Source organism: Penicillium pulvis (genome assembly GCF_028828015.1).
Source record: "Penicillium pulvis strain IBT 33274 chromosome Unknown scaffold_8_segment0_segment0, whole genome shotgun sequence".
In the NCBI taxonomy this organism is placed as follows: Eukaryota; Fungi; Ascomycota; class Eurotiomycetes; order Eurotiales; family Aspergillaceae; genus Penicillium; species Penicillium pulvis.
The window spans coordinates 2,462,085-2,486,272 of NW_026643080.1; the positions used below are offsets into that span (position 1 = coordinate 2,462,085).

The 24,188-nt window shown below is 49.0% G+C and overlaps 8 protein-coding genes across 8 annotated transcripts; 3 read left to right on the forward strand and 5 right to left on the reverse strand.

The window, feature by feature from the left end:
* Window positions 1–326: 326 nt before the first annotated feature.
* On the forward strand, window positions 327–1,990 carry N7503_010342 (Major facilitator superfamily domain general substrate transporter; the record flags this gene model as incomplete). The annotated part of the gene is made up of 3 exons (XM_057069888.1): window positions 327–599; window positions 692–1,006; window positions 1,064–1,990. 3 exons carry the CDS (start codon window positions 327–329, stop codon window positions 1,988–1,990), a joined length of 1,515 nt encoding a protein of 504 aa, XP_056916499.1.
* A 1,141-nt stretch (window positions 1,991–3,131) lies between these two features.
* On the reverse strand, window positions 3,132–4,153 carry N7503_010343 (putative mitochondrial dicarboxylate carrier protein; the record flags this gene model as incomplete). Its single annotated transcript, XM_057069889.1, has 2 exons — window positions 3,132–3,180; window positions 3,234–4,153. 2 exons carry the CDS (start codon window positions 4,151–4,153, stop codon window positions 3,132–3,134), a joined length of 969 nt encoding a protein of 322 aa, XP_056916500.1.
* Window positions 4,154–9,609: 5,456 nt separating this feature from the next.
* N7503_010344 (uncharacterized protein) lies at window positions 9,610–10,498 on the reverse strand (the record flags this gene model as incomplete). The annotated part of the gene is made up of 2 exons (XM_057069890.1): window positions 9,610–10,106; window positions 10,468–10,498. 2 exons carry the CDS (start codon window positions 10,496–10,498, stop codon window positions 9,610–9,612), a joined length of 528 nt encoding a protein of 175 aa, XP_056916501.1.
* A 142-nt stretch (window positions 10,499–10,640) lies between these two features.
* acuF (phosphoenolpyruvate carboxykinase PCK1) lies at window positions 10,641–13,188 on the reverse strand. Its single transcript, XM_057069891.1, has 4 exons — window positions 12,987–13,188; window positions 12,847–12,922; window positions 12,593–12,793; window positions 10,641–12,265 (listed from the first exon to the last, which is right to left on the reverse strand). The coding sequence occupies exons 1-4, from the start codon at window positions 13,166–13,168 to the stop codon at window positions 10,925–10,927; spliced, it is 1,800 nt and encodes a 599-aa protein (XP_056916502.1). The 5' UTR covers window positions 13,169–13,188; the 3' UTR covers window positions 10,641–10,924.
* A 2,911-nt stretch (window positions 13,189–16,099) lies between these two features.
* N7503_010346 (uncharacterized protein) lies at window positions 16,100–16,632 on the reverse strand (the record flags this gene model as incomplete). The annotated part of the gene is made up of 2 exons (XM_057069892.1): window positions 16,100–16,461; window positions 16,536–16,632. 2 exons carry the CDS (start codon window positions 16,630–16,632, stop codon window positions 16,100–16,102), a joined length of 459 nt encoding a protein of 152 aa, XP_056916503.1.
* A 1,399-nt stretch (window positions 16,633–18,031) lies between these two features.
* N7503_010347 (FAD-binding oxidoreductase) lies at window positions 18,032–19,784 on the forward strand (the record flags this gene model as incomplete). The annotated part of the gene is made up of 5 exons (XM_057069893.1): window positions 18,032–18,448; window positions 18,658–18,748; window positions 18,825–19,158; window positions 19,209–19,408; window positions 19,504–19,784. 5 exons carry the CDS (start codon window positions 18,032–18,034, stop codon window positions 19,782–19,784), a joined length of 1,323 nt encoding a protein of 440 aa, XP_056916504.1.
* A 426-nt stretch (window positions 19,785–20,210) lies between these two features.
* Window positions 20,211–21,296, forward strand: N7503_010348 (uncharacterized protein; the record flags this gene model as incomplete). The annotated part of the gene is made up of 1 exon (XM_057069894.1): window positions 20,211–21,296. The coding sequence occupies one exon, from the start codon at window positions 20,211–20,213 to the stop codon at window positions 21,294–21,296; it is 1,086 nt and encodes a 361-aa protein (XP_056916505.1).
* Window positions 21,297–22,507: 1,211 nt separating this feature from the next.
* N7503_010349 (PEX11 family protein) lies at window positions 22,508–23,480 on the reverse strand (the record flags this gene model as incomplete). The annotated part of the gene is made up of 3 exons (XM_057069895.1): window positions 22,508–22,670; window positions 22,731–23,208; window positions 23,414–23,480. The coding sequence occupies 3 exons, from the start codon at window positions 23,478–23,480 to the stop codon at window positions 22,508–22,510; spliced, it is 708 nt and encodes a 235-aa protein (XP_056916506.1).
* Between the last annotated feature and the right edge of the window lie 708 nt (window positions 23,481–24,188).

Genomic DNA, 24,188 nt, shown 5'->3' on the forward strand with positions numbered 1-24,188 from the left:
TAGATATCAAAACTTAGGGGTGTAACTCTATCAAAGCGGAGAGGTATCAACCATGGACCAATCACATCGGAAATCCCCGCAAACCAACCCTGAAAGCTAAAATGATCTGGGGATGTTACCTTAACTCGTGGTCGTATTTTTGGGTTCTTATTTTTCGGAATCGTCAACTTTATCGTTGTTTTGTTTTTCTTTAACTAGAACTTCGTTCCTTCCTCTCTACTACTTCTCATAAGCTTTCCTTCTCCACCTCCACACCATCTTCACTTTAAACTTCTCCCCACATACTCTTCTACTCCGTATCTTCTGTGAATTTCTTCTTTCAGATCATGGCTGATATGGAGGTCACCTCCAAGGCTGCTCAGGAGGGCCTGGAAGTTCGCTCTGAGGTTTACACCTCTTCTCTCGATGAGACCCATTCGCGCCCCGCTGGATGGATGTACAAGCCGTTACGAATTGGTAAATTTACTACTTGGTATGCCTCGCCTGGCTTTCAGCTGGGCATGGTTGCCTTTGTCTGCTTCATGTGTCCTGGAATGTTCAATGCGCTGGGTGGTCTCGGTGGAGGTGGTAAGACTGACAACACTTTGGCCGATAACATGGTAAGCTGATCCCCCCCCCCACATTCCTCTACTTTTCACGTTTCTTCCCCACGTGGATCCGCTCCTCACTGACAACTTTATTTTGTGCCTAGAACACTGCTCTCTACAGTACCTTTGCTGTCATTGGCTTCTTCGCTGGAACCTTCGTTAACCGTATTGGTGTTCGCTTGGCCCTGTCCTTTGGTGGCATTGGTTATTGTATCTATGCTATCAGCCTGCTCGTTTCAGAGCATGCTAGTGTTGGTGGTTTCAACATTTTCGCGGGCGCTTTGCTGGGTGTTTGCGCGGGTTTGTTATGGGCCGCACAGGGTGCTATTATGATGTCGTATCCTCCTGAGCACAAGAAGGGTCGCTACTTTGCTTGGTTTTGGGGTATCTTCAACGTTGGCGCGTGTATTGGTGCTTTGGTAAGAATTCTCCCTATGTGATGTAGGTCTAAGAGCTAACATGTCATATCATCGCAGATCCCTCTGGGCCAGAATATCCACGTCACCGAAAAGAAGAATGTCACTGACGGTACCTACATCGGCTTTATCGTGCTCATGGCTTTTGGTGCAGTCCTGGCCCTCTTTATCTGCGACGCGGACAAGATCGTCCGCCCCGATGGTTCTCGCGTGATTCTGATGAAGGTTCCCACCTGGAAGACTGAGCTGGTTGGTCTGTGGGACACTATCAGGTCGCAACCGTACATTATCCTGCTCTTCCCGATGTTCTGGTCATCCAACTGGTTTTACACCTATCAGCAGAACAGCATCAACAACGCCTACTTCAACACCCGTACCAAAGCCCTCAACAACTTCCTGTACTGGTTTGCCCAGATCGTGGCTGCCGTCATTATCGGCCCGCTCCTTGATGTCTCGTTCCTTCGCCGCAGCACCCGTGCCCGCATCGCTCTCGGTATTTTGTTCGTTCTGACCATGGCTATCTGGGGAGGTGGCTATGCCTGGCAGAAGGGTTACACCCGTGAGACCGTTGCCGCAGATGACTTCAAGGCCTGGGACTGGACGACCCCCGGCTTCGAGGGCCCGATGTTCTTGTACTTCTTCTATGGATTCTACGACGCGATTTGGCAGGGTACCGTGTACTGGATTATGGGTGCTCTCGGAAACTCCGGCCGAAAGCTCGCTAACTTGGCCGGTTTCTACAAGGGCCTCCAATCTGCCGGTGCTGCCGTTATGTGGTCTTTGGACGGACAGCACAGTATCCCTTACATGAACGAGTTCGCTTCCAACTGGGGTCTGCTCATGGGCTCGCTTCTGTTTGCCGCGCCCGTGATCCTCTTCAAGATTCAGGACTCGGTTCCGATCGAGGAGGATCTGGAAGGTACCGGCGAGACCATCGAGGACGTCCTTGCGCCTGGTGCGGTTGAAAAGCAGGCTCTCCATAATTGAGTCAGGCTCGACTGTTATTTTGTTTGCGTTGCCATGCACACAGGGTGATACGGGGATTGGCGATTTACGGCCGTTTTCCAACCGGAGATTTACCACGCCAGGGGATAAAGTACCCTGAGGCCAGGAACATCCTGAGCTTTGTCGCATCAATTGGGGTATTAAGGATAATTTTCACCTGTTACCTAGTTTCTACATCTCTTTTACTCATGAGACATGGCCTTATTTTTTCATCACACGAGCTCGACCTTCTTCACGTAGTACATCAACAATGCCAAGTGTCCCCCACTGCGTCACCTTCTAGCCCCTATAGTAATCCTTTTGACTCATTCCAAAATAAGATCCAATCCTAGTCTTCAAGTATCCTCTTTTGTGTAATGATGAGAGCTTGCCCGCGCCAGGGTAGACCGGTCATGAGGCGAGGGGTGAAGGGATCATCTAAAAACCCTACTTGAATTATCATTGAGGGATGTCCAAAATAGGCAGGAGAAACTTCAAGTCCACAAGATAACACCACTAGTTATGCCTAGCTAAGGCAGTTTAAGAAAATCTTACTGGAGAGTGATTGAAAGAGATGATCCATTGCCCACTACATCACCGGGATGAATACGGAATGGTAACGAAATACATGAGACAAGTGTGTGGGGTATTCGCTTGTCAAAAGGAAAATAGAACAACAGCACCAGTGAGAAACAAATAGCAGCAAGGGGAAAATATAACAGCAATGACAGGAACCCATCAACGATAACAGTTGGCTTTGGCTTCCATTCCCGCGGGAAACTTGACAGCGTTAGCCCCTTGAACGGGGAAAATCGGATTGCTTCCCGTGACTCAAGTCAACATAACACAGCGCACCCCGGGTTCACGTAAGCGGAGACCTTGAGTCCATGCCATTGTGCACGGCAAACGTCCGAAATATGTCTCGCGTAACATATTCCAGGTGACAGATGGCGCTGGTCCTCGCAAGTCGACTCAGGGGCTAAATATAAGAATATTCGAATGCGTGTTGCAGACTTTCCTTTTGATTCAGACAAGGAAACAAGAAAAAAATAACGTCGCGCGTGTGACCAGGTCGTTAAGAAATAATTCCGATCGCCATCTCATCAAAACCGAATAAAATGTAGTTCAAAACTGCGACCGCGATCTATTTGGTAATAAGGTTGAGGTAATCGGCCACGATGAGGGTCACCATACTGCAGATCGTTAGCTTGTGGGTCCAATCTACTAGAAAGTGGGGGCAACTAACGCATGAGGAGCGATCCGCACGTAATAAGTACCAAAGCCACGGTAAAACCGCATCCAACCCTCCTCAGCAACAACCTTCCTTGCGCAATCAAGAACACCCCGATAAGGCATCTGCCCCGTCTTCGGATCCTTAGTCTGCTTCTGCAAACGCGTCTTGATAAAATCAAACGGCAAAGAAAGGAAACTAGCAAAGAAACCCGCGATCGCACTTGCAGCGAAAGTCTGATTCTGAGCTGACAGGTTCGTGTGCTGCTTCAGCTGTGTCTTGGACTCAGCGAAGAAAGTCAACTGGCCCATGTTGAGCGCCATTGCGCGGATCACCGTGGGGAGAGCACCAGCCCACAGCGCACCGATACCCTCAGCCTTGGGGATGCGAGCCAGCGCATCGAAGACAGAACGGTAATTGGCACGTGCGGCGGCGGGCTTCAACCCATCGGATTGCATCCGGACAAGCGCCAGGTCAGCTGGGTTTCCAATCATGGCGGCGACACCACCGGCTGTAAGGCCTGCGGCCGCGCGCTCGGCGAAAGTGACTTTACGGTTTGCTGATTCCGCGTTTGCGTTGAGGGATTTGATGAATGTGTCAAAGAGGCCTAGGCGGGCGGTTGTGTAGACTGCTTGGCGGAGGAGACCGGCTGAGAGGCCGGTGTATAGATCTTGGAATTTACCGGCGGCGATGATATCGCGGGTGATTCCAAAGGCGGAGGGGCGGGGGCCTGTCTTTGCACCTTCGCCGGCGAGTTGGAGGCGGACTTTTACCATGTCCACTGGTTGAATTACTGCTGTCGCGGTCATACCGGAGAGGCCACCGTTGATAAACGGGAGGGCGGGGCGGATGTAGGGGTTTTGTAGGATGGTTGTAGCTGGTGGTGGAGCCACGGGCACATTGCTGGGGGATTCTTTGATGGAGTTGGACGCCATTATGATCATGCAGGATTCAGCCCAAATATGCTGTGGGGAAGTGGTTAGTTGATGCTTCTGGTATTCGTATTGATTTGGCTTGTGCATCGGGTTGGATTACCATGTACTGACCAGGAAGTTTGAGGAAATTCAAGCGAAGTTGCGACGACTGTGAGTTGTCTTTGTACTGTGAAGTTTAGTAGTTGTTCTCTTTGGCAGATTCAGAAGCCACGGCGGAAGTTTCATGCGGCCCATGGAAACATGGAACTCACCGATGACGTCGAGCTTGATAATAGAAATGCAACCTCAGGAATAGATAATACTGGGGAATAGGAGAAGCTGAGAAGAGAGGAGTCGAGGAAACACAGAGTGCGGGGAATGTTTTAAACCTTGGGAAGTACCATTTATATACGAGACTCGATAAAAGTCGGAACCAGGGGGTCTGAGCTTCTATAACTTTACGTCGGGTCTATATTCATAGTGGGACAGTGATCCACCCCGCGAACAACCGTGTCAACCGAATTGACCGATTGTTGGCCGTGAGTTCTCCGGACTTGTGGGGTGATGAAGATGACCTCTAGTGGACCAATTACGTCGATCTCAACGGGTGCAGTAACAGTTGTTAAATGCGGGGACTAAAGCTTGTCATGTGTGAATCCGGTCAAAAGCGGGGGAAATCAAGCGACAAGACAAGTGTTACCACCATTGACTTACACGAAATATGAATCTTTATCCCCCTTACATCTATGTTCAAAAATCTTTATCCTGATCAACGGCATATGATTTTCTCCACGTCATGAACCCCAGACCGCATTAGTCTTACGGGCTAAAATCGGAACCCCACTTCGACCAAGCTTGCTCCACGAGAACCGGTCGGGAACCCGTGTTGCTCTATCCGAGGGAAACTATTACTACACAATATACGCGGCAATCGAAAAATTACGGCTAAAGTCTGAGAAATACACCTGTCAAACTCGTCATTATCTTGCTAGTGATTCAATCGGTTATGATATTTTCGGTGGGACGGATCTCCAGAGCCAGATCGGCTATTCCTCAGTAATATTCTCCCGCCTCCGCTATCCGTACCGAGGGGTTGGATATCAACTATACAGAGGGTGGATCCCAAGCCATTGCATTCTAGCCCCGTCGCTGCCCCTGACTGGCTCGGCCAATAACACCTCCGCCAATGCCAATGAGATCCTCCCTTGACGCGAATGGGCTTTGTTGAGGCAAAAGACTTAGTCCCGCCCTGGAAGCCTCCGATCTCTAATCTATTCCTCCGAGGACCGGCACTTTACTGCACGAATGCCTCTTTCTGATCGAGTCATTGGCCCTTGGCAGCTTTGGAGCCCCGGTTCTAACCCCAGACATCGATTATCGGAGCTATATTCTCGACCATCGTGACGGCTCGTGGAGCGGGATTCAGCGCGCGGAGGACAGCAGTCCGCCTTGTTGGTCTGGCCATTGAAGCTTGTGGGATCAATTATTTGACGCCCTGGCTATCATTGCCGGCTGCGAGATCGCCACGCGGAATAAAGTCGGCTATAGCTCGTCAGAAAGTCGCCAGACCTGGTCATCAGAAAGAGGGATCCACCGCATAAGCGATGGAGAGTTAAGGCCACACTCACAAGGTAGTGATTATTCCGCCTGGACCTTGATTTACTACGTACACCAGATACTCTTCTCCGTGGAGCGGTCACCTCGATAACATGGCTACATCAATATTAACACGGCCATCTCCGAACTCCTTGTTTCAAAACTGACAGTCTAGTTCTAGATAACTTGCCGTTGGAATTCCCGTGTGGACTAGTATGAAAGGAGCTAGCAGTCGAACACGAGATACAGAATTAACTCAAGGCCCGTTTCCCAGTTTTGCAAGCGCTTACTGTCCCAACAAATAATACACCACTATAACAAACACTCAATAGTGTCATCATTTCTATAACTAGATCTCAGATCCAGAACATCTCATCCGCCCCACCGCCAAGCAAAACCATTTCCCCAACAGATACAAACCCACCACAAGATCCAATACAGACCCTCAATTTCATCACCTGTCAGAACCAGATTCCAAACAAGGAAAAGTCAATCAATAAAGGGAAAGCGGAATGAACCCGCCCCAACAATAACCCACTAGCACCGCCCCGCCAACCTAAACAAAGCCGAGCTTACACCCCGCGGAAAATACGTTCGGCATATCCAGGGCTAGAAGTGCGGGACTCGGTAAGTCCCTGGCAAGGATATTCGGGAATCGAGTGAATTCCGACGGCAAAGTGGGTGGGTTGCGGCGGGATGTGGTTTCGGGATCGGTGGGGTGGTTCGGCAATGGGAATGGTAGTTTGTTTTGATGTGGGGTACTTTCCCAGGTTATTGAATCTACAAATTGGCTTTAAGTCACGATCTAGGCCTGGCAAAAAATACTTCTATTGTAAACGGTCCTGTAGGCAAAAACTTGGACATTGCGATGGGTTGATCTTCTTTCTAATAGATTGTGTACCTTGAATACATTGAAAGATAATACTGATCATTTCACAGAGTCCTTTATCCTTTTCAGTGAATGAAGTCCAAATAACGATGCACTCATCGGGTTTTACAATGTGATTATGTAAATTGACAATTGATAAATTTTTCACAAATCCATGGTATCGAATACAAACCAGATCCTCGCAAACCTACAATAACATTAGACATCATTGCCCCAAGACTGTCTAAGGGCCACAGTAGTCTATATTCAATTGATAGGCTGGCTGATGATTTATAAGCACTTTGGTGAGCTATGTCTGCTGGAGTATGCCTGATGCATTAAGGTTTACCTTAATGCGTCAGGCATACTCCAGCGTCAGTCACCACGTCCGACGTTGGTCACCATATCCAGCGCCAGCTACATTTTGTATGCCCATATCAGTCGCCACGTCCAGCGTCAGTCACCATATCTAGCGTCACCTACTACGTCTAGCATCAGTCACCGCATCCTGCGTCAGTTACGTTTTATGCGCCGGCGTCACTCACCATATCCGGCGTCGGTCACTACATCTAGCGTTGGTTACGTTTTTTGTGACAGCATCATTTACCACTTCTAGCGTTAATGGCTACGACTAGCGTCGGTTACTACGTCCAGCATTCGATGTTTTGATGTAGAGGTGACTGAGTAGCTTGGCCGAGCAACTCAACACAGACCCATAGACATATAGATAGCCCTAAGGAAAAATTATAATCTGATGTGGACATTCCTTATTGAGGTTTGTTCCTCAATATGGGATGTCCACATCAGACACCCGACAGCGGTTGACGGCTTTAAGAGATTTCCGGTCAGAACGTGCTGGGTAGCTTCGAGTGTAAATAGTTCCTGCCAGACGATTTGGAACAGGGCAGCTTGACAGAGCAGCCTGACGTAGTACGCCGAGTAGATTGACACAAGACACCGAGTAGCTTAACGCCGTACGGAGAGTAGATTGATATATATGTCCCACTTGGCACACACACATAGACACACACATAGACAGCCTTAGGGCAAAGGCTATAGTCTGACGCCGACATTCCTAATTAAGTTTATTCCTTAATTAGGAATGTCGGCGTCAGACTGTAGTCTTTACTCTAAGGCAGTTCATGTTTCTTGTATTTACGACAAACAGGTCTAGCCCATCTATCTGCCCGGCGTACTGCGTCAGTGTGCTCTGCATATTATGTCAAGCTGCTCTGTTAAGCTACGTGTGTCAACCCGTATGATAGGAACTGTTTACACTCGGAGCTGCCCAGCACGCTTTGACCGGAATTCCTTTAAAGCCGTCAGGCTATAGTCTACTTAGCTAGCTAGTCCTGACACAGACAGCGAGGAAGTAGAGAATTCTGAACACAGCTAGCCTTTACAGTCGTCGGGCGTTTTGACGCGAACGAGTCCATTGACGATAGTGGGCCCAATTTGACATGAACAGGTTCAGACGGACATGAACAGTCTACTCTGAAGGTCGTCGAGCCCATTTTGAGCAGAGTTCTGCCCACCAGTGGCTGTCTAGTATCTAACGCCTACGGTCAAAGGATATCGAGCCGTCTGTATCAGATGATTAATGCTAAATACCCATGTCAAGCCATCTAGCAGAATTGTCCTACTTTCGAAGGCTATTCGGTCTATTTTGACTGGAATTGTAACCTTCAAAGCCGTCAAAAGCTGCCAGATGTCTACGTGGGCATTCCTTATTAAGGTTCGTTCCTTAATTAGGAATGACCACGTAGACACCTATTAGCATCTGACGGCTTTGAAGTTTATATTTCCGGTCAGAATGGGATTAGCAGTTTTGAGTGTGAACAGGTCTTGACAGACGGTCTTCAAAGGTCGCTTGAAAGAGCAGCTTGGCACAATATGCATGGCAGCTTATTACAAGGGCATTTTGACATAATACACAGCGTAGCTTGACGCAGTACGCCGGGCAAACTATACCGAATAGCCCATACTCCACGACCGAAATTCTGACGGCCGTCAAAGGCGATCGCAGCCAAAGGTGGACTTATTAAGGTTATGATTTAGGTGTTCAAATGATTCCACCCTACATCTTATATAGCTGAATTGCCTGGATTTCTCATATACCCATCAATATTCCCCTCTCATATGGTACAGTACGCCCTGCTCCTACACCGGTATACATTTCCGCGTTGGTCATATCCAGTACCAATTCATGTCCAGCGCTAGTCACCGCGTCTAGCGCCAGTCACCATATCCAGCACCACTCACTATGTCCAGCTTTAGTAGCTATATCCGAGGTCACTCACTACGTTCAGCGTCAGTCAGAACAGCCAAATATCGTAGCTTCATCTGGCGTTACACCAGCGTCACTTGCTACGTCCAGCATCGCGTACCATATCCAGTGTTAGTTACGTTTTACGTGCCAGCATCACTTACCACATCCAGCCTGAGTAGCTACATCCAGCGTCCATGCCAGTATCAGTCACCACGTCCGGCGTTAATGGCTATAACCAGCGTCGATTACTGCGTTCGAAAATAGACAATTTAAGTAGAATAGCTTAGTCGGGCAGCTTCAGAGGGACACAGAAACGTATAGACAGCCTTAGGGCAAAGACTATAGTCTGACGTGGACATTCCTTATTGAGGTTTATTCCTTAATTAGGAATGTTCACGTCAGACACCCGGTGGCCTTTGACGGCTTCGAAGGATATGATTCCGTTTAGATTCAACTTAACAGCTTCGTTCTTAAACAATTCCTGCCAGACGGTCAACACAGGTCACTCAACAGAGTAGCTTAACACAAGGACAGTTTAACACAATACACAGAGTAGCTTGGCAAAGAAATGCACCAAATTATACCGAGTAGCCTATACTCCAAAACCGAAATCCTGTCGGCCGTCAAAAGCTATTAGATGTCTCACGATCTCATAACATGCCTTATCAAGGCACTCAGCAGCAGTTTACGGCCTTAGTTGGTAGACCACAGTCTAGCATGGAACTTCTTATGAAAATGATAAGGTTAAGGTGTATAATTCATTCCACGCCATATCCTCATGTCTATCGTAGCTCGGTCTTCTTCCTTTCTCATATCCCAACACTCGTCTTGTCCCAATCTGAATGTCCCAATTTCAATTGTGTCGTCAATGACGACTGGGTCGGTAGAGGCAATGAAAACATCAACGTGTGTGATGCTGAAGTCAACTAATTGAGCTAAAGCTTGTAGCTTGGCAGCGTTGGGTAGTTGGGGATCAGGAATCAGATCGCGATCGCGCGGCAAGGTGGTCTTGACCTTGATGGGTACCCTGCCAGATTGCTTAGGCCGGATTATGGTCCTCGATGCATAGACCGGTCGGTTCTTGACGTGGTCTGGCTTGGCGCAGATACCAACGGGGACAGCGATATCGTCGCAAGATCCTATAATCGCACGACGATGTTTAAAATCTGAGGAGATCTGCTCGGGGCCCATGACATCGATGCCGATGAGCAACTGAGCTTTGAGATCGTCGACAAGGTGTGCTTCGATTGTTAGTTTAGCGGCAGCTTGGCCGCATACAGCAGATAGAGGAAGGAGCCAAAAAATAACTATTGATCGTGGAAATAGTAAGAGTTCAACCATTTCATCTCTCTCATAGATCGTGGACAATTATCACATTTCAGCTTTCCATTCTGGTTCGTTATCCCCACAGCTAAACCAATCCCATAGCAGCAAGTACACCATTCAACTTTCAAGACTGGATTATGAACCTACCTAATTGAAGACTTGTGGAGTTTTTTCATGTTTCTTTAATTGTGGCACAGTTCGAACCCAAAAAGCTATCCGACCCTATAATGCTCCTTTGACAAGATGCACTGAAATCTCCAAGAAGGTTAGCTGAACAAGTCCTCTGCTCTGCGTGGAGGTTTTCCATTTGCTGTGGTGCGAACTACAAAAGTAAAGCCTTGGTCTCGTATTAGTTTAATTAATGAATAGTCGATGGAAGTTGTATACTTGTAAGCATGGTATTAGGATACATCTTATGTCAAGTCACATCTACAGAGATCGAGGTTGTTTGAAATATCTGATTCATTGGCTATCGTTAAGGGTTATCGAGATGGAACTCCGATTGAGCCGGTCATCGAACATGTCCATCAATAAGACAGAATACATAAGGAAATAAAGAGATATCTGAAAAAGGAAATCAAGAAAGGAAAATACCTCTCACTTGGGCCGATTCAAGTGATGAGGCCGAGATCCAGGGGAATAGATCAAGCCAACGCAGCACGCCATGCAAAATGACTTAAAAAAGTCTGAAATATCAAAACCAAAATGCCAATTTTGAGACCCGTCTCGGGTTTTAAACGCGGGGAGCGGCAGCCATGACCTCGGGGGTGGCCTGGTCGGAGTACTTCTTGAAGTTCTCGTTGAACAGGTTGGCCAGCTTGGTGACCTCGTCCACGAAGGGAGTGGAGGCGGTCCAGGAGGTCTTGGGGTTGAGCAGCTCGTCGGGGACACCGGGGCAAGACTTGGGGACGGGCAGGTTGAAGACATCGTAGGTCTCGTACTCGACAGTGGCGAGGTGACCGCTGTGGATGGAGTCGAGGATGGCACGGGTGTACTTGAGAGGGCAACGCTTGCCGCCAGTGGTGGCACCAGCACCGACCCAGCCGGTGTTGAGGAGCCAGACATCGGCCTTGTGCTGCTTGATCTTCTCGGCGAGCATGTGGGCGTAGCGCATGGGGTGCAGGGCCAGGAAGGGCTGGGCGAAGCAAGAGGAGAAGGTAGCCTGGGGCTCGGTGATACCGTCCTCGGTACCGGCCATCTTGGAGGTGTAACCGGAGATGAAGTGGAACATGGCCTGCTCGGGGGTGAGCTTGGAGATGGGGGGCAGAACACCGCGGGCGTCACAGGTGAGCAGGATGATGTTGGAGGGGTGGTTCTCGCTCTTGCAGGGGATCTTGGCGTTCTCGATGTACTCGATGGGGTAGGCGCAACGAGTGTTCTCGGTGAGGGTGACATCGTCGTAGTCGACAACACGGCTGATGGGGTCGAAGACAACGTTCTCGAGGACGGAACCGAACTTGATAGCGTTGAAAATATCGGGCTCCTTCTCACCGGAAAGACCAATGCACTTGGCGTAGCAACCACCCTCAATGTTGAAGACACCAGTGTCGGTCCAGCAGTGCTCGTCATCACCGATCAGCTTACGCTTGGGGTCGGCAGACAGGGTGGTCTTTCCGGTACCGGACAGACCGAAGAAGACGGTAACATCGCCGTTCTCACCCTCGTTGGCGGAAGAGTGGAGGGTCAGGACGTTGTGCTTAACGGGCATCTCGTAGAAGAGGACAGTGAAGACACCCTTCTTCATCTCACCAGCGTACTCGGTACCCAGGATAACCATCTCCTTATCGGCAAAGTTGATGGCAACGGAGGTAGCGGAGGTCATACCCTCAGTGAAGCGGTTGGCGGGGAAAGAGCCAGCGTTGTAGATAACATAGTCGGGGTGGAAGTGCTTGAGCTCCTCAGCGGAGGGGCGGATAAGCATGTTGCGCATGAACAGAGCATGGTAGGCACGAGCACAGACAACACGGACGCTGATGCGGTAACGCTCGTCCCAGCCGGCGAAACCATCGATAACATAAATGCGGTTGCGAGTGTTCAGGTAGTCGACAGCACGCTCACGGTTGATACGCCAGACCTATTGGTGAGATATTAGTATGACGTCATTGACATGAGGGCCTCGGCAAAGCGGGGCAAAAGAAAGAGCCGAGGGCGAATGGAAGGAATCAGATAGTCTCAGGAAAAATCCCAAAAATGAAAAGAGAGCACAGGGAACACGAAAGTGGACAGGGTCGCAGGCCTCAATGCCAGAAAAGCTTGACCCTGGACTGCATATGCAAGGGATCCTGGGGTGGAGCCCGCGGGCCACCTGCAAGGGCAGTCCTCGACCACATAGTCCCGGCAAATATGTAACAAGCACCCAAAAATCACTCATAGCGAAGGATAAAAAAAGCCTCAAACTTACATCAGGGGTCATGGGCTTGTTGACGGGTCCCCACCAGATCTCATTCTCGGAGGACTCCTCCTGGACAATACGCTTGTCGGAGGGAGAACGGCCAGTCTTAGCACCGGAGTAGGCGCTCAAGGCACCGCTGGAAGTGATGGCGGTACCGGTCTCGTAGACAAGGGCATCTTCGTACAAAGCAGGGACAGCAGGGTTGGCAATCTATGAGTTGTTAGTATTGTCATAGTGGTAGATGAAGTCAAGGATGTGCTTACAATGGCAACACGGTCGTAGTCAATGTGGGCAGTCTCGTGCAGCTCCTCCTCCAGCTCGGTGTGACCCTTGCTAGGCCTATGTAAAGTAAGACGGTTAGCGACGGTGATATAGGACCATAAGGTGAAAAGGGAAGACGTACTGGACACCGCCAGGGTGGAGGGCAGTGCGATTTACAGAAGTAGCAACCATGTTTTTGAGTGAAGTAGAATGATAATTGTTGTTGCGTTGCTTTGCGACTTGTTGTTGGAAGAAATCCGAGTTCAAGAGACCTGGAGAGCTGGGGCGGCCGGGGACTATATAATTTCTCTCAGGAGGGGTCATTGCCGTGACGATATGTAGCTGCGTTCTCGTCCTTTGCCCCTGTGCTTCTCCACAGTTCCACGGGTGATGTCGGGGCGGAGGGCCGAGCTGAGACGGACGGTTGACGATGGATGAAGTGTTGCCGACTGCAAATACCTGGTGAGGCGCAGTCCGAATTGTCCCGAAAGGTTTTAAGTGGACACGAAATGCACCCGGGGAACGGATGATGAACCGGAAAAGTAAGGAGGGGGAAATGATCAAGTGGATCTTGGTATTGCAGAGAAAAAAAAAGCCGCAGTTGTGGAGAACTGCTTAGATCTAGGTCTTTTTCGGGGTAATACTGTGGATGCAGAAGAGCAGAAAGGAAAAGCGGTTGGTATGAATTTATAACTACTATTGTCAATCATTTACCTAGGTTCTCTCACAAAGCCGCATTCATCCTGCTTGTGAAAGTAAAGTTTGTAGCAAAACGGCGTCAAATCCAGCTACGGACGAGAGGAATGACGCGCAATGATCTCACCAAGTTTGAAGCCAAAGTTACCATGAAACTAGTTCCAAACCAGCAATTCGCGGGGGAGCTGACATAATGGTCGATCCCGGAGTCTCGATCGGCTACAATTCTCTTGAATGTGATACTTTTCGGCTTGCCTCGCCGATTTTACTTCGGATTGTGCATCGTGAGAGATAAAAATGGAATGCGAAAATTACAGGAGCTCGTGAACCCGATGACGACAAAGACACGGTGCCAGGTCGGAACGTAATGTGGTTTTAGGATCCTCCGAAGCGTTCTCCAATAACGGCGTTTAACCAGCCGAGGATGATGTATCGACGACATTGACCGCGGCGGCTTCGACCAATCAGAGGGCGTACATTTCCATTTTCCAGGGATAGTCGGGTGGGCAGAAGATATTGCCGCTGGGTCCTACGCTTTTCTGCCATTTTGTCTCGCTGGGCGATAATGTGCGGTGTTAACGGTGCAATGAGATCGAGGCCCTCATGGAGGATCCCTCATGCATGTTACGTGGGAATTCTCGGTCTCGGCCCAGCTCACGAATTGAGGCATGGAACATCCCGTGAACATCATTAGGCTCCCGAAAATGGGTCTCAAGGCATTGAATTTTTTCTCTTTTTCGATTCGGTCGTCATTTCACTCGAGCTCTTTGCCGTGGTTTCGGCTCGTAAGGCCCAATCGTTCTTTTTCGAACCCAACCCCAGATCCTCCCGGTGGTTAGCGGCGGATGCCGAACCGGATTGTTGTTCTCGGGATGAGACAACATGCCCTTGCGCGATTTTGTTTATTACGTATCGAATCGCCGAAAAGCTATTCTTGTCTCTAGGAATGTGTACTAGGGATATTTCTAGACTCTCAGGTGATCTGTTTAGTTTTTTCGTCAATTTTAACTATTTTTTCCAAATTTTCACTGCGCGTGACATCGCCTACAACATAGAGCAATTGATCCCGAGTCTGGAACGAGGCTTTTACACGTTTAATAATAACTTGTCTCCATTCGTTTTAGTTTTCGTTTCAAGTGGGGAAAAGGGTATCCTTCTCTCCAGGAAAAAGAATTAAACCATCTGGAAATCCCGAAACCAGCCCCGGTCTTCAATTCAGCCCCGGTCTCCCCGGGTTCGCCCCGGAACCTTCCTCCCCCCTTATCATCTTTCCGGCTTAACGATTATCAACAAAGTCGCCAATCACGTCCACGTTTACCCTCCTATTTCACCCGGATATCTACTTGGTCATTCCTACTCAACCTATCAGATCCTCCTGTCCGACTATATCAGTCCGGTTTTTAAAACGGCCTGGTGCGGGAAATAAGGCACACACGTAGATCACTTGGCTCCTATTTTCCCCGACCCGATCCTGCACGTCATGCCTCCTTTTTTGCGACTGGTCGGCATTCTTGAACGGACCTCTTACCGACTGCCTGATGACACTTCGCTCATCAATGACCCGAATGCAAGCTGATGCTGGCTTAGGGGGCAAATGTCCACATTGTCCGTGTACCGGTGTTGGGCTGAAATGTTCTCTTGGCAGTTCTTGGCTGTCTGGGGAAATCGGTCGCGTGGCTCAGGCGGATGCGGGGTATAGCGTGGAAGGGGTTCCTCCACCTGGCGACTTGCATCATGTCGCCTCCTGGTCGCTTGGGCCTTTGTCCGATATTGACACAAACGTAGACTTCTATTTGTTTGTCGGCAATCTACTCAGGCCGTAGTTATCCGTGGTATGCATGCCTAAGAATTTAGGGAAATGTCGGGTAGCTGCAGTAAGACTTGTAAATGGCGCAGAGCTCTGGGTTTCAGATATAGTACAGGGATCTTGTATAAAAGATTGAGCTATCTCCCAAGCACTGTGGGCACGACATCACTTCTCGACTAATACAGTATACATATCTTTCTCGTGGCCGTATTGGATTTTCAAAGGGATCACCAGAAGCGCGAAATGTTCTCATAATTCGCTCGGAAGCTTAGCCATAGCTTGTCTTGGTGGTATTGAGGTCATCTCTAATTTCCATAACCCGGGGCTTATCATATCACCTACAACCTGAAGCCCGGGAGCATCGCCCTGTACAATGCTAATAAGGAAGCTTCTCCCGGGATCAAGGTCGTCAATGTAACGCACATGTGAACAAATTGAAATACCACTAGTATGCCTGGGCATGGATAGAGAAGGTTGAGTCCTCAAGGAGCTATTCCAGGTTTCAATCTTTCTCGGTCACTATGTGATATCAATGGAGTCAATTCCAAAGACTTGAGATCGCTTCAGCTAACACAATGATTCATGTAGATTTAGATTAGATTTGGCTGTGTGGATGTCTGAAACGTGCTGTGAAACTCTGGAAAGCCTCGATATATATAATGCCGGGCGGGCCCACTGGGCGTTAAAATCCTGAGGTCTCCGAACCACTGGAAACGAGCTCCAGCAATCATAATGACACCAAAGCCTAAAGCTTAAAAGAAAATAACCTCATCCTTATCAGCTCCATCCTCCTTCCACTTCACAATGATATCCTTCGCAAGCTGCGCAGCAACCTTAGCATATCCTTCCCCAGGCGGCGACGCATCTGGAGCACGCTGCTTCGCCGGATCACTAAGAACCCAAACAACAGGTTCCTGATTAACACCTTCACACGCAGCCCGGAAAGCCTCAACATCGGTTACAGAATATCCATGGCCAAGGATGACCGCACGAGCCGGCTGGCTGTAGTTCCCCGAGCCGACCCCGTTATCGTGGGGGGACTGGGGGTCCCGCCCAGCGAGCAGGTGGGGAATCTCCGCCAGAGCCGCTTCATTGGTTTGGATAAAGTGGATCACTGGTTGAGCTTAGCTGAATATGATTCAAAGGCAATCTGTGCTTGTAATTGGACGAATTGAGGCTGAATCTTACCTTCGATTTCGGGTAGCATGGCTTCTGCTACGGGCTTTCCGATTTTGGTTGATTGGCCGCATAGGATGACGGGCAAGGGATCGGAGAGATTGGACATGTTGGATTGTTGAGAGGGATTTAACACAAAAGTGGATAGTTGGACGTGGCTTTTGGTCTTGCAGTCATGGGTTTGTGCTCTTTTTATATATCAAGAGAGGGAGCTTGGTGAGATAAGCGCTAAGCAAGGTTTATTTCAGCTGTCTACTGCTTAGCTCTAACGAATACATTCGGATGATTTTAGCGTTTCATGGATACATTTGCCATTCTATCATTTTTCCATGTGCGGGGCCGGTCGAGGGCCTCGCCCCGAGGGGATAGCCCACGCCAGGCAGCCCGCGGGTACGGTGGTGCCACAGGAGCATGGAACGTCCCTGTAGACAGTCACAATGCTCATGTACCACTAATAGACCAACTTAATAGATGATACTGTATGCCGTACTCTAGTTCTAAAAATCTAGCAGTGATACCTGCATACAGTCATGTCTGCTTGTTCGTAAACTAATCTAGCTGAGGGAATTACTTCCAGGTTTGAGTGGGCTGACTACCATACAAGTGCACAAAGTTTCATTTCGTATAGCATATGTACACGCCTGGGCGCCTGGCCACGGTCCACACATCAAGTGTTGCATTGGTTTGCACAGCACGTTCCTTATGTCAATGATTCAATTCAGGAAGGCGCGATTTTCGAGTATAAGCCCCCTGCCCTAACTTTTGATTTTGGTTAGCCTGGATACTACGCGTCTAAGACTAGCGCCGACAAAATTGGCATTTCAATGTGCCTTCTGGTACCATGACATCACCCAAAATTGTATGCTACCTTTCGAGGTTAATAGAATGAGAAATGATTGACATCAGTTCGACGCGATCAGTGGATACTATATCAAACTTGGAGTATGGGGGCTATTTCCATGCAGTTACGTTGCACTTGATTGCGCGCTAATTGGTGCATACTTGGCCCCCATTTCTAGCTACTGCAGCTTAGAATTCGAGTCTACGACCCCTCACACTTCTTGCTCCCCAAAGTGCATGCGTTTAGTGGGGTCCGTGGGGCTGACTACGTAGAGGCGGCCTGTACGGCGTTAACTGCCGCAGGGGTATTGATCCTTCGGGCTCAGAGGGGCTTTCAAGTCATCGTGTCCCATGTCGAGCCTCGTCATGATTGTCCATAGCAAAGTTTTACCTGCTCCAGAGTAAAGTGGCTCACCATGTGTGTATTATGATTCAAAGGGGCTAGCTACCGTGATGCGGACGGCTTGATTACCAACTCTTAGGGCATTGAGTGGACAGGGATCTTAGGACTTTTGGTAGCAACAAAGGAAGAGAGACTCCGCTCCAACGCATGAGTCTCGACCAATGCTGAGCCCAAACATAAAGCGGACAACCCGCACTATTTGACAGTTCATCATGCTACGCAATTTACTCTCTATATCTGAACTTATATCCAAACAACTACAAACATGGCCTCCAGCACAACAGCGGTAATTGATCAATTGAAGACGGTCTTCAGTTCCAAGGTGGTAACTCCCGATGTTGAATCGGAGTACCAGACAGCAGTGGCAGTCCCCTGGTCGCAGACGTGCTGGACCCCGGCTGCGGGGTATGTATACTTGAGCAATGCTCAAGAGCTAAATGAAGCACTGGAGATTGTCAAAAAGACGGGAACCAAATTTACCATCCGTACTACTGGCCATAATCCCAATATAGGCTTCAGCAGCGCCGATGAGATGGCTGTTGTTTTAGATATCCGTCAGTTTCAGACCAAGAAACTGGGTTCAGACGGAGTCGCTCGAGTGGGGTCTGGAAACACCTGGGGGGAGGTGTATGCCTGGTTGGAGGAGCAGAAGTTATCGGCAATTGGTGGTCGAGATCAGCAGGTTGGGCTAGGAGGATTTCTTCTAGGAGGTATATGGTCCTAAATAACGAGTGTGACTGGAGCTTGGAAGCTAACCAGTCGCCGAAGGTGGCATGGGGGCTTTGCCCAATCTGTATGGACTGGGTGCCGACGGTGTCCGGAATTTTGAGGCGAGTCGCCCCCTTTCGAAGACTAGCTCTCTTTGCCTATACTCACGGCTGACTTCTTTAGGTCCTTTTGGCTGATGGTAGATTGGTCAATGCGAACGAAAAAGAAAACGTTGATCTCTACCGCGCTCTAAAGGGCGGTGGCTCCAATTTTGGTGAGTAATCAGGTTCCGTGATCGTTTCAATATCTGCTGTATAGCACAGAGTTGGCCTCCTCTAATGCCTGTCCAGGAATTGTAACAAGATTTGACCTCGAAACTCACCCTCTGATCAACGTGCAATACACAATCAATCTTTACAACCCCGAGGATCATGTCGAAATCAACAAAGCTACAGTCGCGGTTCAGAATGCCATGGAAGATTATCCTAAGATCGGGCTATTCACCAACTTCAACAACGGCTTCGTCGCTGTGGGCTTGCTCTATGGCGACATCCCCACCGAGCGACCTACGACTTTCGAGCCTTTTTATAACCTCAAAAGCTCGATGACAACAGTCCTACCTTCCACAAATGGCACTCTCTTGTCATTGGCCCAAGCAATGGGCCATAAACAGGAGGCTAAGAAGTAAGATTGATGGAACCAAAGTTGAAGATCTGTACTAATATACCTCATAGGCGGGCTATTTGCACGATGACGACCAAGGTGTCACAGGAACTCTACGAGGACGTCTACAAGCTCTGGACCGAAACCTGTAAGTCCCTTCCGGCTGACGCAGTCTTGCATTATACAATTCAGCCATTTGGTAAGGCTGGTGTGCGGGCAGGGAAGGATCGTGGCGACAATATCATGGGCCATGAGAGTATCCCGCAGTGCTGTATGTTCATCGTTCCAATCATAATGAGACCCATCAGCTCCAGTCCGGTAGGAGCTCCAATAAATGAGAGAGCTGACATGATGAAAAACTCATAGGGTGGGTTTTTACCTGCGAGTGGCCCCAAGAGGGTAGCGATGATGCTGCAGCGCAAAAAGCAGTCGCCACGATGGCCGAAAGCGTCGAGTCGCTGGCCAGCGGAAAGAATCTTCTACTTGACTTCAAGTGTATGAGCTTTGCCAATGCTCATCAGAAGGTACTCCGTAGCTATGGGGCCGATAATGTCGAGCGAATGCAGGAGGTTGCAGCCAAATACGACCCCGAGGGGCTTTTGCAGAAGCTACAGCACGGAGGCTTTCTGCTACGTGACAACATCTAGAATTTTTAGTCCAAATAGGATCTTATAGCACCAGAAAGCTAGTCTCGGCGTCAAATATTCCATCAAGCATGAATTGGCATTTCCATTTCAATATGATCAATGGCGTGGAGTGATTTGCCCCACATTGATTGGTGGTCCTTCCGCCGGCTGTAGATCATTGGCGAAGATCATCGAGATCAGCAATACGTACAAAGCTCATGTTGATAAATCAGTTGTCTCTCCATGATAAATCTGTCGCACGGCAAAGTACTACAGACTAGAAGATAACGCCACGCACAAATCCAAAGATATAATTCAATGGAAACTTGCCAACCTTACACCTATTCTACGTCATTTCTCCCAACCCAAGTCCCATTTATGTATACTTAAAGCCCCAAACACACTTAGAAACACTCACTTCAAGCCAAGAGAAAGCAGTTTATTAGAATGCCAGCATCCCGCACTGACCTCACAAAACAAGCCAAAAAGCTCCGCTTCTGGCAAACCGTCATCTCCTGGGTAGACCGCTACCTCTCATGGCCTCTTCCCCCAAACCCGAGCCTGGAGATAACTATTCCGACAAAAATCAGCAAACCAATCGGCTCCATAAAACTCTACTTCTTCACAGCCCAAAATCAACCCCCAACTTCAACATTTTCCTCAACCCACGACATCGACGCACCCCGCCGACCCGTCCTAATAAACTTCCATGGAGGCGGCTTCTCGATTGGCCATGCCATCGACGACGCACGCTGGGCTCACGCCGTAACGACCGCCCACCCAGACTGTATCTTTGTCAGCGTAAACTACAGACTTGCACCCGAACACCCATTTCCCATTCCAATCGAAGACGGCGTCGATGCTGTACTATGGTTATGGGACCATGCCGACAACTATAACCTCGACCGCGCCCGGTTTGTACTATGTGGCAATAGTGCGGGTGGGAACCTCTGCTTCACAGTCCCGTTTCGTCTGCACGAAGAACTTGAAGCTCGTGGTCGCTTGGACACAAAGTCCGATATTAAACTTGCGGGTTCGCTGGCGTTTTATCCCGCTGTGGATTGGACGCGGTCCCGCTCCGAGCGAGATGCGACAAATCCCATTGCAGCTGAACGGTCGATGATTCCGCCAAAGGTTCTGACCTTCTTTGATGAGTCGTATCTTTTGCATAAGAATTTGCCGAAGAAGGAGGATGGTAGTGTTGATATGGCGCATCCGTATTTATCGCCTGCGTTGGCGCCGGCTAGTCTATTTCTTGCGGCTTTCCCGCCTTCTGTGTCTATTTATACGTGTGGGTGGGATCAGTTGCTTGTTGAGGGGGATGCGTTGAGGGACAAGATTTGTAAGTTTGTGGATGAGGGGAGGATGAGGCATTGTGGGGGTTTGATTATTGAGGAGGCAATTCATGGGTTTGATAAACGACCGTCGCTTTGTTTGGGGGATGAGGCTAGGGATACGATGTATGCGGATGCGAACGAGGAGCTGGGGATTATGTGGACTTGTGAGCATGATACGGATATAGAGAATGAGTAGTGATGTATAGATAGAGTTGGACTACAAAAGGCGGTGGTCCAGGGTCTTAGCCCCCTGAATATGAGCACACAATGAACTTTACTTAAAATTATTTCCTTCTCAAACATCTTATAGTAAATATTCGAATATCTTACAGATATTCAAATCGATCCATAGTCTGACGGGAACAGCCTGCTCATAGGGCTAACGAGCGCTGTCTCTAGAACAGGTCATTCTCTAAGCTCGAGTTACGTCCTTTACAAAAGAGCCAGGCATCTACCTGAAAGTTGATACTATTATGCAACCCAAGATCAATTAAGGTTGTATCTATACTCAACATCCATGTAGCCTGCACATCACGACCAGCTTATCATAAAGCGGGGCCGAGGCGGGGTAACACAAAGTGGATTATTATTTTCTTCTGCCCCTCGCTGACATTTTCCCTAACGATCACTCGCCTTGCATTTTTCACCTACCTTGGTAGCCAGACCAACCTCTTTAGGTACGATATTCGGTGTTCTAATCGATCGTGGCTTTGCATGCACATTCCCGACGGTCCTCGTGAACGCTCTTTCTGACTGGCTCATAGATCAACAAGATCCCATCCTACATTATGTCTGGACACGCTAGCTGCCCCAAGTGCTCTGCCGCTATGGCTGGTGGTACTAAGACCTGTGGATCGTGTGGCGCGGTACGTTGGTCCTTTTGTTTGTATTCGGGTGGTTACTGACGGTTTTAGACTTGCCCTGTCTAAGCACCACGCCCGCGATGACTGATGGAGATGAGTTATGGATGTGATGAGAAGCAATACGAGTTTATGAGACACGGGGTATTGGGTTTGTGGCTTTGATGAATGATATCCACCGCTGCGAGATTGGGTTCTACTGTTAGCTTCCTTACGAATGAGATACCGGTAAATCTTCAACCGAGATACACAAACTTGCCGTTTAAAATTACCGAAGGTTCAGTCGTAGAGAAGACGGAATGAAATTGCTATATACTCGAAGACGGGTCATCTAGACATTCCCCCTTCAAAAAAGAGATACAAGTTGTTCATGACAAGGATATAAACGCGGAAACTGTCAAACTCATAACGCAGTAGTCAAAAATGACACCTACGTAGCCTTCATTCTCCGCTGGTATAAGAACATGGTCCTTCTACCAGCACGCAAGCTCGACTAGGTATGGCCGAGCCTGTTCACTAAATTTCACTTATTGAATGCGGACTCCATTTAGGCGGTCTTGCGCCACTGGGACCAGACACCGATCAGGGAGGTAATGGTACCGGTGATACCGACGATGCCATCGTCAAGGTTGAGGACGCCGATAGCAGACAACGGAGCGGCCAAGTCGCACACGTCAGAGAAGAGCTGTATCCGAGCAGCAGAGCGCTCCCTATATAGAACGTTAGCACATGAATCCTTCTTGAAAATACCCAGAAAACATGAAACATACTTCTCAATCTTCTTAGCCTCAACAACACCCTCACCCTCCTTCCGGTCAACAGTCTTCTCCTTCTCCTGCAGCTTGAAGAGAGTGTAGAGACCCGCAAGAGCACTGCACAGCAGACCAGCGGCCCATGCGCGGTATGCTTGCTCCTGCAAACGCTTCGCAGACTCGAGCTTGCGGAATCCGATAGCATCAACAACGGTGACCATATCGAGGGACAGGTAACCGGCGTAACCGAGCTGGCGACCGACGCTCAGGTAGCGCAGGACAGGGTCAATAGGACCCTTGTTGTCGAGGGCGACGGAGGCAGCCTTGAGGTGCTCGGCGAACTTGCCGATACGCATAATCTTGCGCGTTGTGCCGAACTGCTTCTTGACGGCATTGTAGGGGTCGATTGCGGACTGGGGCTTGTTGGTGCGGTACAGGTACCAGGCGTAGAAGCGGGAGAAGTATTGGAGGGTACGGAGGAGCTTATCACGACCAACTGGACGGAAGAAAGAGGCATTTGTTAGTTGGAATGTCTTGATTAGGTTGGGTTGCGCTGAATCGAGCTTCGCCATTTCGTCCCCATCAGGAGATTCCGAGAGGGGCATCATCGCAGTGAGTGTACTACACTGTGCTCATTTTGACACTCTCGGTCTGGCTAGATTTGGCTCGCAGAAATGGGATTTACTGGGGCATGTGCATACCGGTTGTCGCGACGAAGCGCAGCCAGTGCGCCAGTGCTGGGTGGTAAACGAGAGCGTCGGCGACCATGTTTGCTGATCCAAGTTCCGGTCACGCGAGGATGGGATTTGGGGTGATTTCGGGGTCCGGCTTCGAAGACGGGAAAGGAAGGAAGTCACAAGCGGATGAAGGATGTTTAAAAGGAAAGAGATGGTTGATTTAATGTCGGGTGGTGAAAGGGAGGACCGGTAATTGACCGGCGTCTGGAGCCGCCGATGGCAACCTCGGCTGGAAAAGTGTGGAGTGGCCGGTCCCCCCGATCTGACGTCTTCCATCTCCATTTCATGTGAAATGCTTATCTTGATTTTTGCTATGATTTGCTTATTTTCATTTGATCTAGCTAGGAATCATATTTTGCTAACTCTTCAATGCTCTTACTCCATATCGAGAGCGTTTTTTTGTGGTTTGTGGCATAATCGCGAGTTATCTTCCGATCGGTTTTCGTCGCTGCATGATTAGGTTCACTGCATCAACATCACTATCTCCATTCACTTGTACTTTTGAGCAGAAAAAAAAATGCCGAAAAGAGCCTGGGAGCGTAATCTTCAGACTATTACTTATTATTGTTTGAACACGCAAGTAACATTAAGCTGGTTACATACAAGAGCAATAGAATGTTTCGGAAATGCACCGCCGAGGTAGATCACCCGTTGATCAGCCCGGAAAATGCCCACCATCATGTCAGAGTTAATTGCAGGGGTTTTCTCATGAATCATGTCGCAAGAATCTATGTTGCTG

Excerpts from the sequence above, each read along its gene's own strand:
- acuF (XM_057069891.1), bottom strand. The coding sequence starts at position 13,168 with ATGACCCCTCCTGAGAGAAATTATATAGTCCCCGGCCGCCCCAGCTCT. Across the intron at positions 12,794-12,846 it reads ACTACGACCGTGTTGCCATT|ATTGCCAACCCTGCTGTCCC; the intron begins GTAAGCACATCC and ends AACAACTCATAG. Across the intron at positions 12,266-12,592 it reads ACAAGCCCATGACCCCTGAT|GTCTGGCGTATCAACCGTGA; the intron begins GTAAGTTTGAGG and ends TCTCACCAATAG.